A 13,526-nucleotide genomic window follows, 5' to 3' on the forward strand; every position below is an offset into this window, starting at 1 on the left:
TAGCACCGTTTGTTTTATAGAGTGTACGCCCCTGGCAGTTTTGCGCCCCTGTTGCTCCTCATGAGTCCAGTAGTGGGAGCGGGAAATACAACTAGGATACTAGCCTATTTAAACAACCGTTTATGAGCACTATTTATTAATATTACACATAAACGAAAATTGTATAAACTTAGTGTACACTGCAGTCTGCACACTACGGAACCACAGACAGTAAAAAAATCCATAAAGTCCTGGTCTGGTCATCTTGGTTTTTATTATTGGGGATAAAAATAAGGATCATGGGTTTAAATAGTTTTGCATTATGATACGAGTGTATATTAGCATGTTTCCTGTGGCATTTGAAATCGATTAGACCCGGAAGCGGCGCATGATGACGTCACACTTAACTATTATTTTTTTTATTATTATATTTATTTATAAACTGTTTTTATATACAAGAGACTGACTGATATATGATGTTGTGAATTTATATTAGCCTAAGTTACATTCAGATATTAACCATATTTAGGCCTTTAGCATAAAAAAAGTACTGTTTAGGATATGGATCCTAAATGAAATATCTGCTGTACAATTCACAATAGGTCGTCATACAGCCAGGGGCGTAGCACAAGGTCCCGGGCCCTATGCATAGGCAGTCCTGATGGGCCCCCCATTTTTCCATATAGTTTTCTAATCACTACATGAACAAACTGTATGATAACCAAACAAGACTTGATTCAGACATATTTTATTTTGCTGAAGTAACAAGACATTAAATTTTAGAACTTTTTTTTTTATTATGCTTTATTACTTTAAGGCATAAATTAAATCTTAAATATGCCATTTTAGTATACATTTGTACATTAACAAAAAGCTCCATTCATATTAAAAGACGAACAAAACATGTATCACTAGTCATTTTATCTGGAAAAAAGGCAAAATGAAACAAATGCTATTGCTTGCATACTATAGCCTATTCATTTAAAATTAAACATTTTTTCAAATGAGGCTATTGTTTTGTATGCAAACAGCTGTTAGTATACAGTTTATTTATTTAGCCTTTCAACTCAATTTGCATGTAGTCTATGACCAAATTATCATCTGAAAGTGTATATTCTACTTTTTCAATGGGTTGTCTCAGTTCATTTTAGCACTAACAATCGCAGCCAGGAAAATTCAAACAGTTAAGCCAGAGGTGGAAAGAGTAATAAGATATTCTACTTAAGTAAAAGTAAAGTTACTTTAATAATATTTTACTTAAGTAGTAAAAGTAAAGTTACTTGTCTAAAAATCTACTCAAGTAAAAGTAAAAAGTAAGTCACTTTAACTTTACTCAGAGTAAAAGTTACTTTTTTACAGCGGGAAGAAGTGGAGAATTCTAGTTCAAAAACGACAAGGGAATATAAATCTCAAACTAGTTGTTTTTAATTGTAGGAATATCTTTACAATTAAAGTGCAATAGCAAAAAGTTAATAAAGTAAAAGCTTTTATATAACTAAGAAACATTTATGGAATAGTTTAATGATTTTTACAGGTGAGTATGCACTTTCAAAGCAAAAATAATATGAGGTCAGCAGCTAGTAAATACAATCACTATAGTAAGGTTGTAATTGATGTATTGCTGGTAACATTGTTATAGTTTAAATGAGCATATCATGAGATGAGTGCATGGCTATATACTTTCATCCTTATTGTCTTTTATCTAACTTCCCTGACCTGGGTACCTGATGTAAGACCTTTATTCTTATTTCTCTCTCTCTCTCCAATGTCTAATGACCTGCGCATTCAAGGACGTTCTTAAGTTGTGGTTGACTTGATGCAAAGCTGATTGACATCGGAAGATAATGCGCATGGTATTAAAAACGCGTCGTGCAAATGAGCGATAAAACCCCGGTCCACAATTCCGTTCTCATAAGCATAAATCCTACCTTACATAGGAATGAAACACTCGCTTCACGTCAGAGGAAAGTGGTCGCCTAAATATGGCCAGAGGTTTCTTTCATAAGAAATTAATTGAGGGTCTGCATTAGCGCGTGCCTGTCTCGTCCGTCTCCATGGTTCTTTTTGTGAGTTTAGCGCGTTCCCCGCCCATCAATCAATCATCATTCATCCGTGATTACCTTGCATTTTTAAAAAATATTCTTATAACGGATATGATTTAAAAAATGTAGCGAACTAGTATAGTAGGAAGTTTGTTTATTTCTTCTACTGTCTTTTCTTTCTGTTTTGGTGGCCCAATTTAGCTTTCTTTGACAAAGACATTTCAACCGCACGCAGAAGTTTGCGCTCTACCAGACGCACAACTACAAACAAAATGCGCGTGCAGATGGACTAAACCATTTGGTGCATTAGGAAGGGGTGGGACCGTGAGACTTTAGATATTTTGTATAAGTAAAAACTATATTCAAACAGTTATTCAGCAAATACACTAACTTTACATTTCATTTGACATTATAAAATTAAAATAAGAAATGAAAATATCCAGGTAAAATAAAATATATTCCAGACTTTCAAGGGCCCTCTCTCCCCTTGGGGCCCTGGTAATCAGTACTGGTTTTACCCCCAGTCCGACGCCCCTGCATACAGCTACAAAACATGTCCTACATAGCATTTTATGAAGACAAACACAATGTAACTTTTCTAAAATTCCAGGGGTCAATTCGTATCGCTTCAAGAAGGTCTGCTGCTATCATACAGTTCTGATATATGACTAGGCTCATATACTAATATACAGCCTCCCCCTACTGGACGCATGAGGAACAACAGGGGCGTAAAACTGTCAGGGGCGTAAAACTGCCAGGGGCGTAGATCTACCGGCTCCAGGTCTGCAGCCTCCCCCTACTTGAAAATGTAAAGAGAAACAGTAATTTCATAGATTTACCAGCAGGTGCTATTAAAATGAATGGGCTTCAGTGCTGCGTTTGGAACTACAGGTTTATTACGTGACACGCTGCTACTTCCACATTCCAATCTTCCAACGGACGTCTATGTAAGTCTCGTAACTCTCTTATTATACGACTCTGGTGTGGTCGGTGTGGACTGTAACGTGGAGGTAAGTCAAAGAAAATATTGATTGTTGTCGCGAAGGAAGATTGATTTGTTCAAATTGTGTTTTTGAAATAATTTAAATGGTTTCTAGTCCGTTACAACAACTTTATATTGAGATTTAAATGTTAATCGCTGGAACTGACTGTTGAGGTGTTGACAGTTAACATATGCAGGGTGTACATGTGCACGGGGCATTTAACACTTGCATGACAGCACTGTGACAGCCACAAGCATTGCGACTGATGTTGTAAATTATTGTTTATAACAATATTTTTTTACATTTTTATAATGGTCAAAAGTATATTTTAAACTGATTAAATATGTTTACATGTCGGCACTTTCATGTACTGTCTGTGAGGAATACCATCGTGTAAGATATGATTGACAGATCCATTTAAGTGTGAGAACATTTTGTCTTTGCAAAATAGCTGAGGAGAAGAAAATGGATAGAGAAAATGAAAAGAATGAAGGCAAAGGTATGTGTTATACGGGTAATAATAATTTCCAGACTTGAAATATGATTTACATTATATAAATATATATTTTGCATTTTAAGTTTTTATTACGTTGAAGTAATTGCTTCATTTTCTTCTTTCACGAACAGGCAAAGGAGATAATAAAGTTTCACAGTCTAAATGGAAAGATAAAAGGTTAGTTGCCATTTATAAATTTTGCTCTGACAACTAATGTGGTAAAGAAAAACCAAAAATTAAAACATCAAAAGCAAGGGTTGAGCTTTTTAACTGCACAAAAGGTTCAAAGAAGTTTTTATGTTTAATATTAAAGTGGTTATTTTAACTTGGGTTCAAAATTTTTATAAAAAAAATCTTTACATAATTAATAACCACACATTCATTAAGAAGAATGAAATGTGTTGATTGTCTTATCATAAATGGTGTATGTTTGGTATTGATAACAGTAAGCAGGGAGGAGAGCAGCTGTTCATCTGCAATTAAAGAGGGTCACGCAAAAACGGCACAACCAAAATTTTACCTTTTTAATATGGTGAAACTTCACAAACCCAATTTGGGGATGACTGAGACTAAAATTACATCTTAAAATATTCCCATAGGTGCAGGGTTTCCCGCAGAAAATGTGCTTGTTAAGGTGGTAGGGTTGGGCGGGGCCGGGTGGCGTGACAATCAAAGGGGTAGTACGAGTAATGATGAAAATTAAAATATTTTTATTTAAAACACTCAAATAAAACTTAATTTTGAAGAAACTATGACAGAAAATTAACACATACTAGATTATTAATGAATTTAATGTTTTTACCTCTAACGGGAATAGCTGTGTGATGAAGTGAAACTAAAGGGTTAATGTGAAGGTTTAACAAGGAAATGAACCCAAATGCAGACAGGACTAAAATGAATAATTTATTATACAAAACAGGGAAAACAAAACCCACAAGGGGGCAAAACAAGACAGGATAACGCAACACTAAACTAACATAAAACTAAACATAAACAACAATACACTACACATAACAAACTAGACTAAACATTCTTAATACTCACAGATGCACGACTGAGGAACACGACAAGGATAGTAACAAGACGAACGCGCACAGAACATCAAACACAAGGACAATAAATAGGGAGAACTAATGAGGGACACAGCTGAAATCAATGACAAGTAAGGGAGCGGGTAAAAAGTGACGAGACCCGGGAAATGCGTGGTCAGATAATTCAATACAAAAACCACGCATTTACCACATAAAACATGGTACTGCCAGGACCCCGAACACAAAGACTAGATGTAATATGTAGCACATTATTTCAGACGGGTTCTGACATTTAATAAACACAAACTAAAGCAGATGTTGTAGAACGTCTGGCGAACGATGATAGATAGCGCAAAAATTGTAAAAACGGATTATTTCCCACTATTAATTACATTATCTTAAAGGAGTGTAGCTACTGTAGCATGTAAATAATGCACATAAATAACGTGAGCAGAGCGCTCAACAATTATATCTAATCAACAGGCACATGAAACCTAGCTAGCAGGTTGCTCAAACAACAAAACCACCAGTTAACTTACTTTAAAATTTGCAAGAACTATAGACAAGTACAATAACAGGTTTAAATAAACCCAAAACATTACAGTTCTCACGGACACGCGTTTTATAAACTGGCTATCCTCCAGACATGACGGACCACGTCTTTATTTCATTTCGGCCATGTGACGCGCATGCATGCTCGTGGTATGAAGAGCATCCATGCTATTCTCAGAGATGCACTTGACAGCCTTTTTTGCAGCAATTATTATTTTTTGAACGACCTAGTTAAGGCGGTAGGGTTTCCCAGCTTAGGTGGGCCGCCCAAACTGAAAAGTGCTGCGGGAAACCCTGAGGTGACCTTTAAACATTTAATAATAATAATAATACATTTTATTTGTATTGCACTTTATATTTAACAATCTCAAAGTGCTACAGAATAACAGTCTAAAAACAATCTAAAACAGTTTAAAGTAACCAGAAGCAAAAATTTAAATATATAAAAAGCAGTTTAAAGGAAAGCTTTTTTAAAAAGAAATGTTTTTAAGTTTTTTTTAAAAACATCTATAGTCTGTGGAGCCCTCAGATGGTCAGGGAGAGCGTTCCACAACCTGGGGGCAGCCGATGAGAAGGCCCTGTCACCCATGCTGCAGAGCTTAGTTCTGGGGATTTGAAGAGGTTGCTGACCGGGTGCGTGAGGAGGTCTGGGGGGCGAGAAGTTCTTTTAGATAGAGGGGGGCATGTCCGTAGATACACTGGTGAGTGAGAAGGGAGACCTTATACTCAATTCTGAGTGGGACAGGGAGCCAGTGAAGGGATTTCAAAATAGGAGTGATGTGGTCATGCTTACGCACCCTCATCAGGATCCTGGCAGTGCTATTCGGTATATTTTGAAGCCTCTGAATACTCTTACCAGAGATCCCGATGAGGAGTGCATTGCAGTAGTCCAGCCTGGATGAGACAAAGGCATGGACGAGCTTCTCTGCATCTGCTAGGGTGAGGGAGGAGGATCCATTTTAACACCCAAGTTGGTAACATATGTGGAGAAGGAGATGGTTTGTCCAGAAAAAAGTGATATTAGTGATGGTGGATGAGCGAAGCTGATGTGATGTGCCAACAAGGATGGCTTCTGTTTTGGAGCCGTTTAGATGAAGGAAATTGAGCTTCATCCACGCCTCTATCTTCTCCAGGCAGGTGGTCAGTGTGGTTGTTGGCAGGGGAGCAGAAGAGGTAGGGGCTATCTTAAGGTAGAGCTGTGTGTCAACCGCATAGGAATGAAATGTTAGACCATGTCTGCTAATGATATCGCCGAGGGGGAGCATGTAGATGGAAAAGAGTGTGGGGCCAAGCACAGAGCCCTGAGGAACACCGCAGGTGACACTGTGGGTGTCCGACTTGGCTTTGCCCAAGGCGACATGCTCCGTTCTGTCGGTCAGGTAAGAAGTGAACCAGTTGTGAACGTTTTTTGAGAGTCCAATGGTGTATTGCAGGCGGTGGAGAAGGATTTTGTGATCTACTGTATCAAAAGCAGCTGTGAGGTCCAGGAGGATGACTAGTGATGGGGAACCAGTATCTGCTGCCATCATGAGGTCATTGGTGACTCTGACCAGAGCTGTTTCTGTGCTATGGCCAGGATGGAAACCAGACTGAAATTTTTCATGCAGATTATTGTATTTGAGGTGATCATGAAGTTGTGCTGCAACAATTTTTTCCAGAACCTTTGATAGGAATGAAAGATTGGATATTGGCCTGTAATTGGAGAGAACTTCTGGATCCAGGGTGAGTTTTTTGAATAGAGGCCTGATGACAGCTGTTTTTAATGCAGATGGGATATGGCCGGCCTGTAGTGAGTGGTTTATGATTTTAGTGATAAACGGAGAGATAGCAGAGATGTTTGCCTTCAGCAGGGTTGAAGGGAAAGGGTCCAGTGCACATGTGGACGGCTTAATTGTTTTGATGATCTCCTCTACTTCCTCCTGTGTGACATCAGAGAAGGTACAGAACGACTGGGCAATCTCTAGTGGGTCAGCTGTTGGGAAGGGCAGGACCTTCTTTTTGCTTAAAGAATGTGATATGCATATTCAATTCAATTCAATTTAATTTAATTTATATAGCGCTTTTCACAAGTGTTAATTGTTCCAAAGCAGCTTTACATGAGTAGATATAGGGGAGAACACAGAAAATCAATAGATAATATAAGAAGTAGAGATATATAAGAGCATATTAATAATGTAACCTATACAGTAAAGTGCTAAATTAAGCCAAAGTTGGCTGACTCTCCCTGGGACGAAAAAAACCCCTAGGAAAAACCCAATGGGAAAAACTCCTAGAAGGACAAAAACCCTTGGGAGGAAATTATATATATATATATATATATATATATATATATATATATATATATATACTGTATATATATATATATATATATATATATATATATATATATATATATATATATATATATATATATATATATATATATATATATATATATATATATATATACGGTAGGGATAGGAGGCGGGTAAGCGGATTAAACTGGTTTAGCCGGTGGTCGTTGGTCGGGCATCGGCTGGTCATCATGTTGAAGGACAGCCAGTAGATTAGTGGTGCAATGACCTTCACAGCAACAGGAACTGGGTTTGTCTCATTGTCCTCGGGGTCGAGGAAGAGACAGGGAGACAAAAACAGAGTTCTATTAGCGTAGGGGCCGTTCGCATGTAATGCAAGTGTCATACATCATAGTGGTTTAAGTCAGCTCGGTTCCAGACAGGCTAACTATTGCGGCAATAGCATATTACCCATATGAGGTATGTGAGTGCTTTTGCTCTAGACAAAATAACTACTGCAGGAAAAGTACATTTACTGGACATTTTATGTGAATGATTTGTTAACTCTTTCCCCGCCATTGCCGAGATTTTCCGTCTTTCCGCAATACCTCTATTATCCACCAGGTGGCGCACTTCCGCAACTTTTTTAACCCGGAAGTATTGCCCTATGGCAAGCAGCTGCATGTCCGTGTCTGTTTTAAAGATCGCTCTGAATGGGATCTCTATGAAAAGTCCGTCACAAAAATGGAATTATCTCAGCTTTTTGCTCAAAATGTGGTGTTTTTGCAGAAACCTACCCATATTCAAAAGCTGATTACAAAAGAACCACTGAAGGTAGGAAGAAACGTTTTTTTTTGTTTGAAAGCAGAGGGTCTGTTCTTTCATTTGGTATATTGTATGTTTATATATTCAAAGAAGAACATTTTCTGGAAGGCATTAAACTTTGGTGAAAATCATGAAAAACGCTGGCGCTGGCTGGCAACTTTTTAAAAAAACGCTGGCGGTGAAAGAGTTAAAGAAGAATGTCTTAAGTTTAGATTTAAATTGATCGACTGTGTCTGATACTCGAACATTATTTGGTAAATCATTCCAGAGCTTAGGGGCTAAGTAGGAAAAGGATCTACCACCTTTAGACACTTTTGATATTCTAGGGATAATTAAGTGACCAGAATTTTGTGAGCGCAGTTTACGTGATGGATTGTATTCTGATAGTAGTTCTTTAATATACGAGGGCGCTAGGCCATTTAAGGCTTTGTAGGTGATTAGTAATATTTTAAATTGTATGCAAGATTTAACTGGTAGCCAGTGTAAAGATGCCATAATTGGACTAATGTGGTCATACTTTTTAGATCGGGTAAGCACTCTTGCGGCGGAGTTTTGAACCAGCTGTAGCTTGTTTACCTGATTTGCATGGCATCCCCCGAGTAACGAGTTACAGTAGTCTATTCTAGAGGTCATAAAAGCATGGATAAGCTTTTCTGCATCTGATGCAGATGGCGTATTTTTGAGATATAAGATGGAAGAATGCTGTGCGGCAGACGTAATTTTGTTAGTAAAGAAGTTCATGAAGTCATCACTATTGTGTTGGAGTTTACTATTGGTTTCTGTTTGTTCTTTGTTTCTAGTCAGTTTCACAACTGTGCTAAATAGGAAACGAGGGTTGTTATGATTTTCTTTAATAAGCGTACTGAGATAGGTAGATCTGGCAGTTTTAATAGCCTGTCTGTAGTGTTAAACACTCTCTTTCCATGCTGAACGCCATACCTCTAACTTTGTGCTTCGGTAGTTTCTTTTCATTTTTCTAGCTACTTTTTTAAGGGCTGCAGTATGATGGTCATACCATGGAGCTGGCGGTTTTTCTTTGATTCTCTTTTTTCGAATGGGAGCAACGACATCCAACGTGCTAGAGCAGACGTTGTTCAGGTTTTCTATTATAATATCCAGATCTTCACGGTTATCTGCTACATGTTTCATTTGAGACAGGTCTGGAAGAGTGCTAATAAAGCTATCTTTAGTGGTGATTATTGTTCTGGCTAATCTGTAGCATGTTGTAGACTGAGCGGTCCTATCTAGAGGTATTGTGTATGACACAAGGCAATGGTCTGAAACGGCATCGCTCTGGGGCGATATTTCAATGTCATTAATATTGAGTCCGAGTGACAGAATTAAGTCTAGTGTGCGATTACGAGTATGCGTGGGCCCTGACACGTTTTGTTTAATGCAGAGAGAATTTAGAACATCCTTAAACGCACATCCTAATGCATCTTTTGGATTATCCACATGGATATTAAAATCACCAACGATAAGAGCTTTACCTACAGTGACTGTAAGCTCAGATAGGAAGTCTGCTATTTCTTTAAGAAAATATTGCACCTCTCTGCGGTAGTCTCATAAAGGGAGGGTGAGGGGGAGCTGAGAAGGCTATTTATGGTTGAGAATAGTTGTTTGGAATCACTGGGGCTATTGTTGATGATGTTGGAATAAAACTTGGAACGTGCGTCCCTCAGAGCTTCTGCATATGCCCTCCTATGTTCCCTGTATGCCTGTTTGTGGACAGTCAATCCAGAGGCCTTGAGCCGCCGTTCAAGGACACGCCCAGCCGCCTTCATTTTTCGCAGTTTGCAGGTGTACCAGGGTGCGGTGCGTGAGAATGAGACTGTTGTTGCACTTAAACTTATTTTTATTCTTCTTTTTCTTCTGAGCTACAAATTTCTAACTCTAACTCCTCCTAGAGCTTTCAAGCTACAGCCACCAAACTTTGCACAGACCTTGAGTCTGATCTGACTTGAGTAAGTTGCTATATCTTTTCTAAGGGATTGGACTTACGGTTCTCCTAAACCGTCCGATTAAACATCCCAAAAAAGTCCCATAGACTTACATTCATAGAATGTTTAGGCTGAGTGTTTATTTTCAAATTCTAACTGTCAACTCTCATTCATACAAATACATTACATCATCTCTCAACCTCTCTCAGTCTATCTCTGTCTCACAAAACTCACTCAATAGCACAAACACACACAACTACACACACACACACATTATTACACACAGAAAATATTACACACACAAACACAATATTACACACACAAACACAATATTACACACACACACACACCCGCCATAACTGCCCCATCTGTCCAACTGTCCCAAATGCCTCATCTGCCCCAACTGCCCCATTCTGTCCCAACTACCCCAACTGCCCCATTTGCTCCAAATGCCTCAACTGCCCCAACTACCCCAACTGCCCTAAATGCCCCATCTGCCCTAAATGCCCCAATTGCCCTAACTGCCCCATCTGCCCCAACTACAGCTCCATCTATTATTCTCAGACTAGGCTTTCTCAAGCCAACATAAAGTTTGTTCAAAAACTTTACCTCATCTAGTTGTTTTCGTGATCGATCATCGATGCCATCGATCACACGATTGCTCGAGTACTCGTGCCCATCCCTAGTTTATAACTGTAAATATTCGTAAACGTGTTGTATTGTAAACATCTGAAAAGTTTTCTTCACAATATGCTTTTAATTTATGATACCGTTACTTTGCTAGAGTACAGAATTTTAGCCTCCTGCCCAAGAGTGTGAAGAGAAGAGTTTATGCCCTGAAGAGACTTCAGCTCCAGAGTGCCAACACAGAGGCAAAGTTTTACGAGGAAGTCCATGAACTAGAGAGGAAGTACGCTGCGCTCTACAAGCCCATCTTTGACAAGGTATGCGAAATGGTTTTGTGTAATACCTAAATTTCTGTTTAAACAAGCTCGACTACAGAGCAGAGCTGGTTTACTAAAATGTTTTACAAACCATGAGCTCCCTAAATCAATCATGTGCACTAGAAATAGCTTTTTTTGCTATAGCTGCTTTTTCTCTGCACGACTGATGACTGTCAAGCCCTGCGTTGGCCTGTACTACTGTCATCATTTAAAGGCGGAGTCCACAATGTTTGAAAGCCAATGTTGATATTTGAAATCACCTAAACAAACACGCCCCTACCCCAATAGAATCTGGACCTTCTGTTGATAGACCCGCCCCACACATACGCAACCCGGCAAGGATGTCGGTTAGTAGACACGCTCCTTACTGCTGATTGGCTATAAGTGTGTTTTGGTAGTCGGCCCGTCTCCTTTTCCAAAGCGTTTTTCAAACATCGTGGACTCCGCCTTTAAGTGCCAAATTCAAACCACCAGAACGAATGGCCAGCTGCACTCACTCTAGAGATGCTCTATTATTTCATCCGCAACCGCATCACAAAACTCATTATGCGTCTGCCATCCATCCGCACCAACGTTTCTGACCAGTTTTCAAAACCGCACCCGCCCGCCATCCGCTGACTGGGCGATGCAAGACGCTGCTAGAAAGCTCTAGAATATCAGCAGTGAACTCAGTCTCTGATTGGCGCACACGGGACAAAAATAAATAAATAAATAGCCTAAATTAAACGCACAAATTACATAATCTGCACTGGTGTCATCCTGATTTACCACTTTGTACAACTTATTCCAGGCAACCCTTTTCTGACCTTCTATATCCTTTATTTTTAATACTCATTTTTTGAGTTTGCCACGTAAGTTACCTCCTTCGCCGGCGTTGATAAGAGCTATGTCAAAATGCGTCCTCATTTCTCCACGCTGTTAATGATAGAACGAATGGATCCTTAACATGCCGAGGATAACCCAAACAATTAAAATCTTTATTAAATAAAAGTGTATTAGAAAACTTTTTCTTGTCACTGTTTTAGTATTGTAAGTTGTTTTGTGTTAATATTATTCTGTTTATGTTGCGTATATTTCTAAGGTTGATTATTTGATATACTGCTGAATAGTTTAATCTACATCAATGTGTCATATTTTCTAAAATAAATTAATATTTTTGATTACATATTTATTTTAATAAGTCAGAAATGTCTCCGCTGTTTTCTGCTGACAGGCGCGGTGGGCGCTACTGGGGGCGCGTGCAACAGGTGACGCGCATTATGGGTCCTCAGAAGGCTCAGTTCTCTTTGAGAACTTCTGAGGCTGCCACCCTGAAAGACAGAGTGCTCACCTTTTAAGGTTGCATGCTTAGAAGGACACAGCTAATAACAGGCAGTCGATCCGCCACCCGTCCGAATTTAATTAAAATATTATTTTTCGTCACGTCATCCGCCCAATCCGCAAAGTCCGCGGCTGTAACCGCCAACCGCGCATCTCTAATTTCACTCACGCCTGACCATTTCCTTGGTCGGGGACATGCTAATAGTTGTACTTAAACAGTGCATTTGAAGTGAAGTTGGCTTTTCTTTTGGAAAGTGTGAAAATGTTCCCACTTTCAACCTTAAAGGGTTTGCATTCGGTTAGGTGTCACGGTCAAATATAAAAAAGATAAATTTTCATCAAGGCACATACATAAATACTATGAATATGAAATGCCTATGTTTGCTTTAAATTAGTTAACGAAGAAAGGTAACTTGCTGTCCGACCCCATCTCGGAAATTGTGCCAAAAGCCAATTCTCACAGATGTTGATGTCAATTGATCTCCCCCAACTTTAAAAGTCATATGTCTGCTTTTATTTTTAGAGACGAGAGATTGTAACCGGTGCTGTTGAACCAACAGATGAGGAATGTGAGTGGCAAAGTGACAAAAAGGATGAGGACCTTGCTGTAAGTTCACATTAAACTTGATGAACTAAAACATCATAAAATATTTTGTAGACTCATTATTTGAAGGATTTTAAGCATTTGCCTTCTCTGCAGACCTTTTTTTGGAAACTTGTTTATGGGTTGTTAAGCATCTCATTTTAAAACTCGTAATGGTACACACTGCAAAGTTTAGGGAGTGACAGCCCCTTTTAAAGGAAAACACCACATTTTTCAATATTTTACGATGTTCTTACCTCAACTTAGATGAATTAATACATACCTATTCTCGTGTCTCGTCTCGTGGATTAAGTGTCTCGTCACACCCCAATACCTATATTTTTTCAATGCGTGCACTTAATCTTTGTACAGCGTGTCTTGAATGTGTTAAAACATGGTGATTTTTTAGAAGAGGATAAAAAATGAGAACTATATTGTATGGCGGAAGAGCACTTAGTTTGCAGCACTTCGACCTTGGCGCGCAGAAAAAAATGGCCACATTTTATTTTGTGCCACCATACTTACTTGTGTAACTACTCATGTAACAGTCTTTAAATA

The 13,526-nt window shown here is 38.7% G+C and overlaps 1 protein-coding gene across 1 annotated transcript; it reads left to right on the forward strand.

Moving 5' to 3' along the window:
* Window positions 1-2,984: 2,984 nt before the first annotated feature.
* LOC141362452 (nucleosome assembly protein 1-like 4) lies at window positions 2,985-12,992 on the forward strand (the record flags this gene model as incomplete). Its single annotated transcript, XM_073864542.1, has 5 exons — window positions 2,985-3,031; window positions 3,456-3,503; window positions 3,632-3,677; window positions 10,906-11,065; window positions 12,909-12,992. Coding segments are annotated over exons 2-5 (324 nt in total), but the record flags the coding sequence as incomplete, so codon positions are not given.
* Between the last annotated feature and the right edge of the window lie 534 nt (window positions 12,993-13,526).

This window comes from Misgurnus anguillicaudatus, unplaced genomic scaffold, assembly GCF_027580225.2.
Source record: "Misgurnus anguillicaudatus unplaced genomic scaffold, ASM2758022v2 HiC_scaffold_27, whole genome shotgun sequence".
In the NCBI taxonomy this organism is placed as follows: Eukaryota; Metazoa; Chordata; class Actinopteri; order Cypriniformes; family Cobitidae; genus Misgurnus; species Misgurnus anguillicaudatus.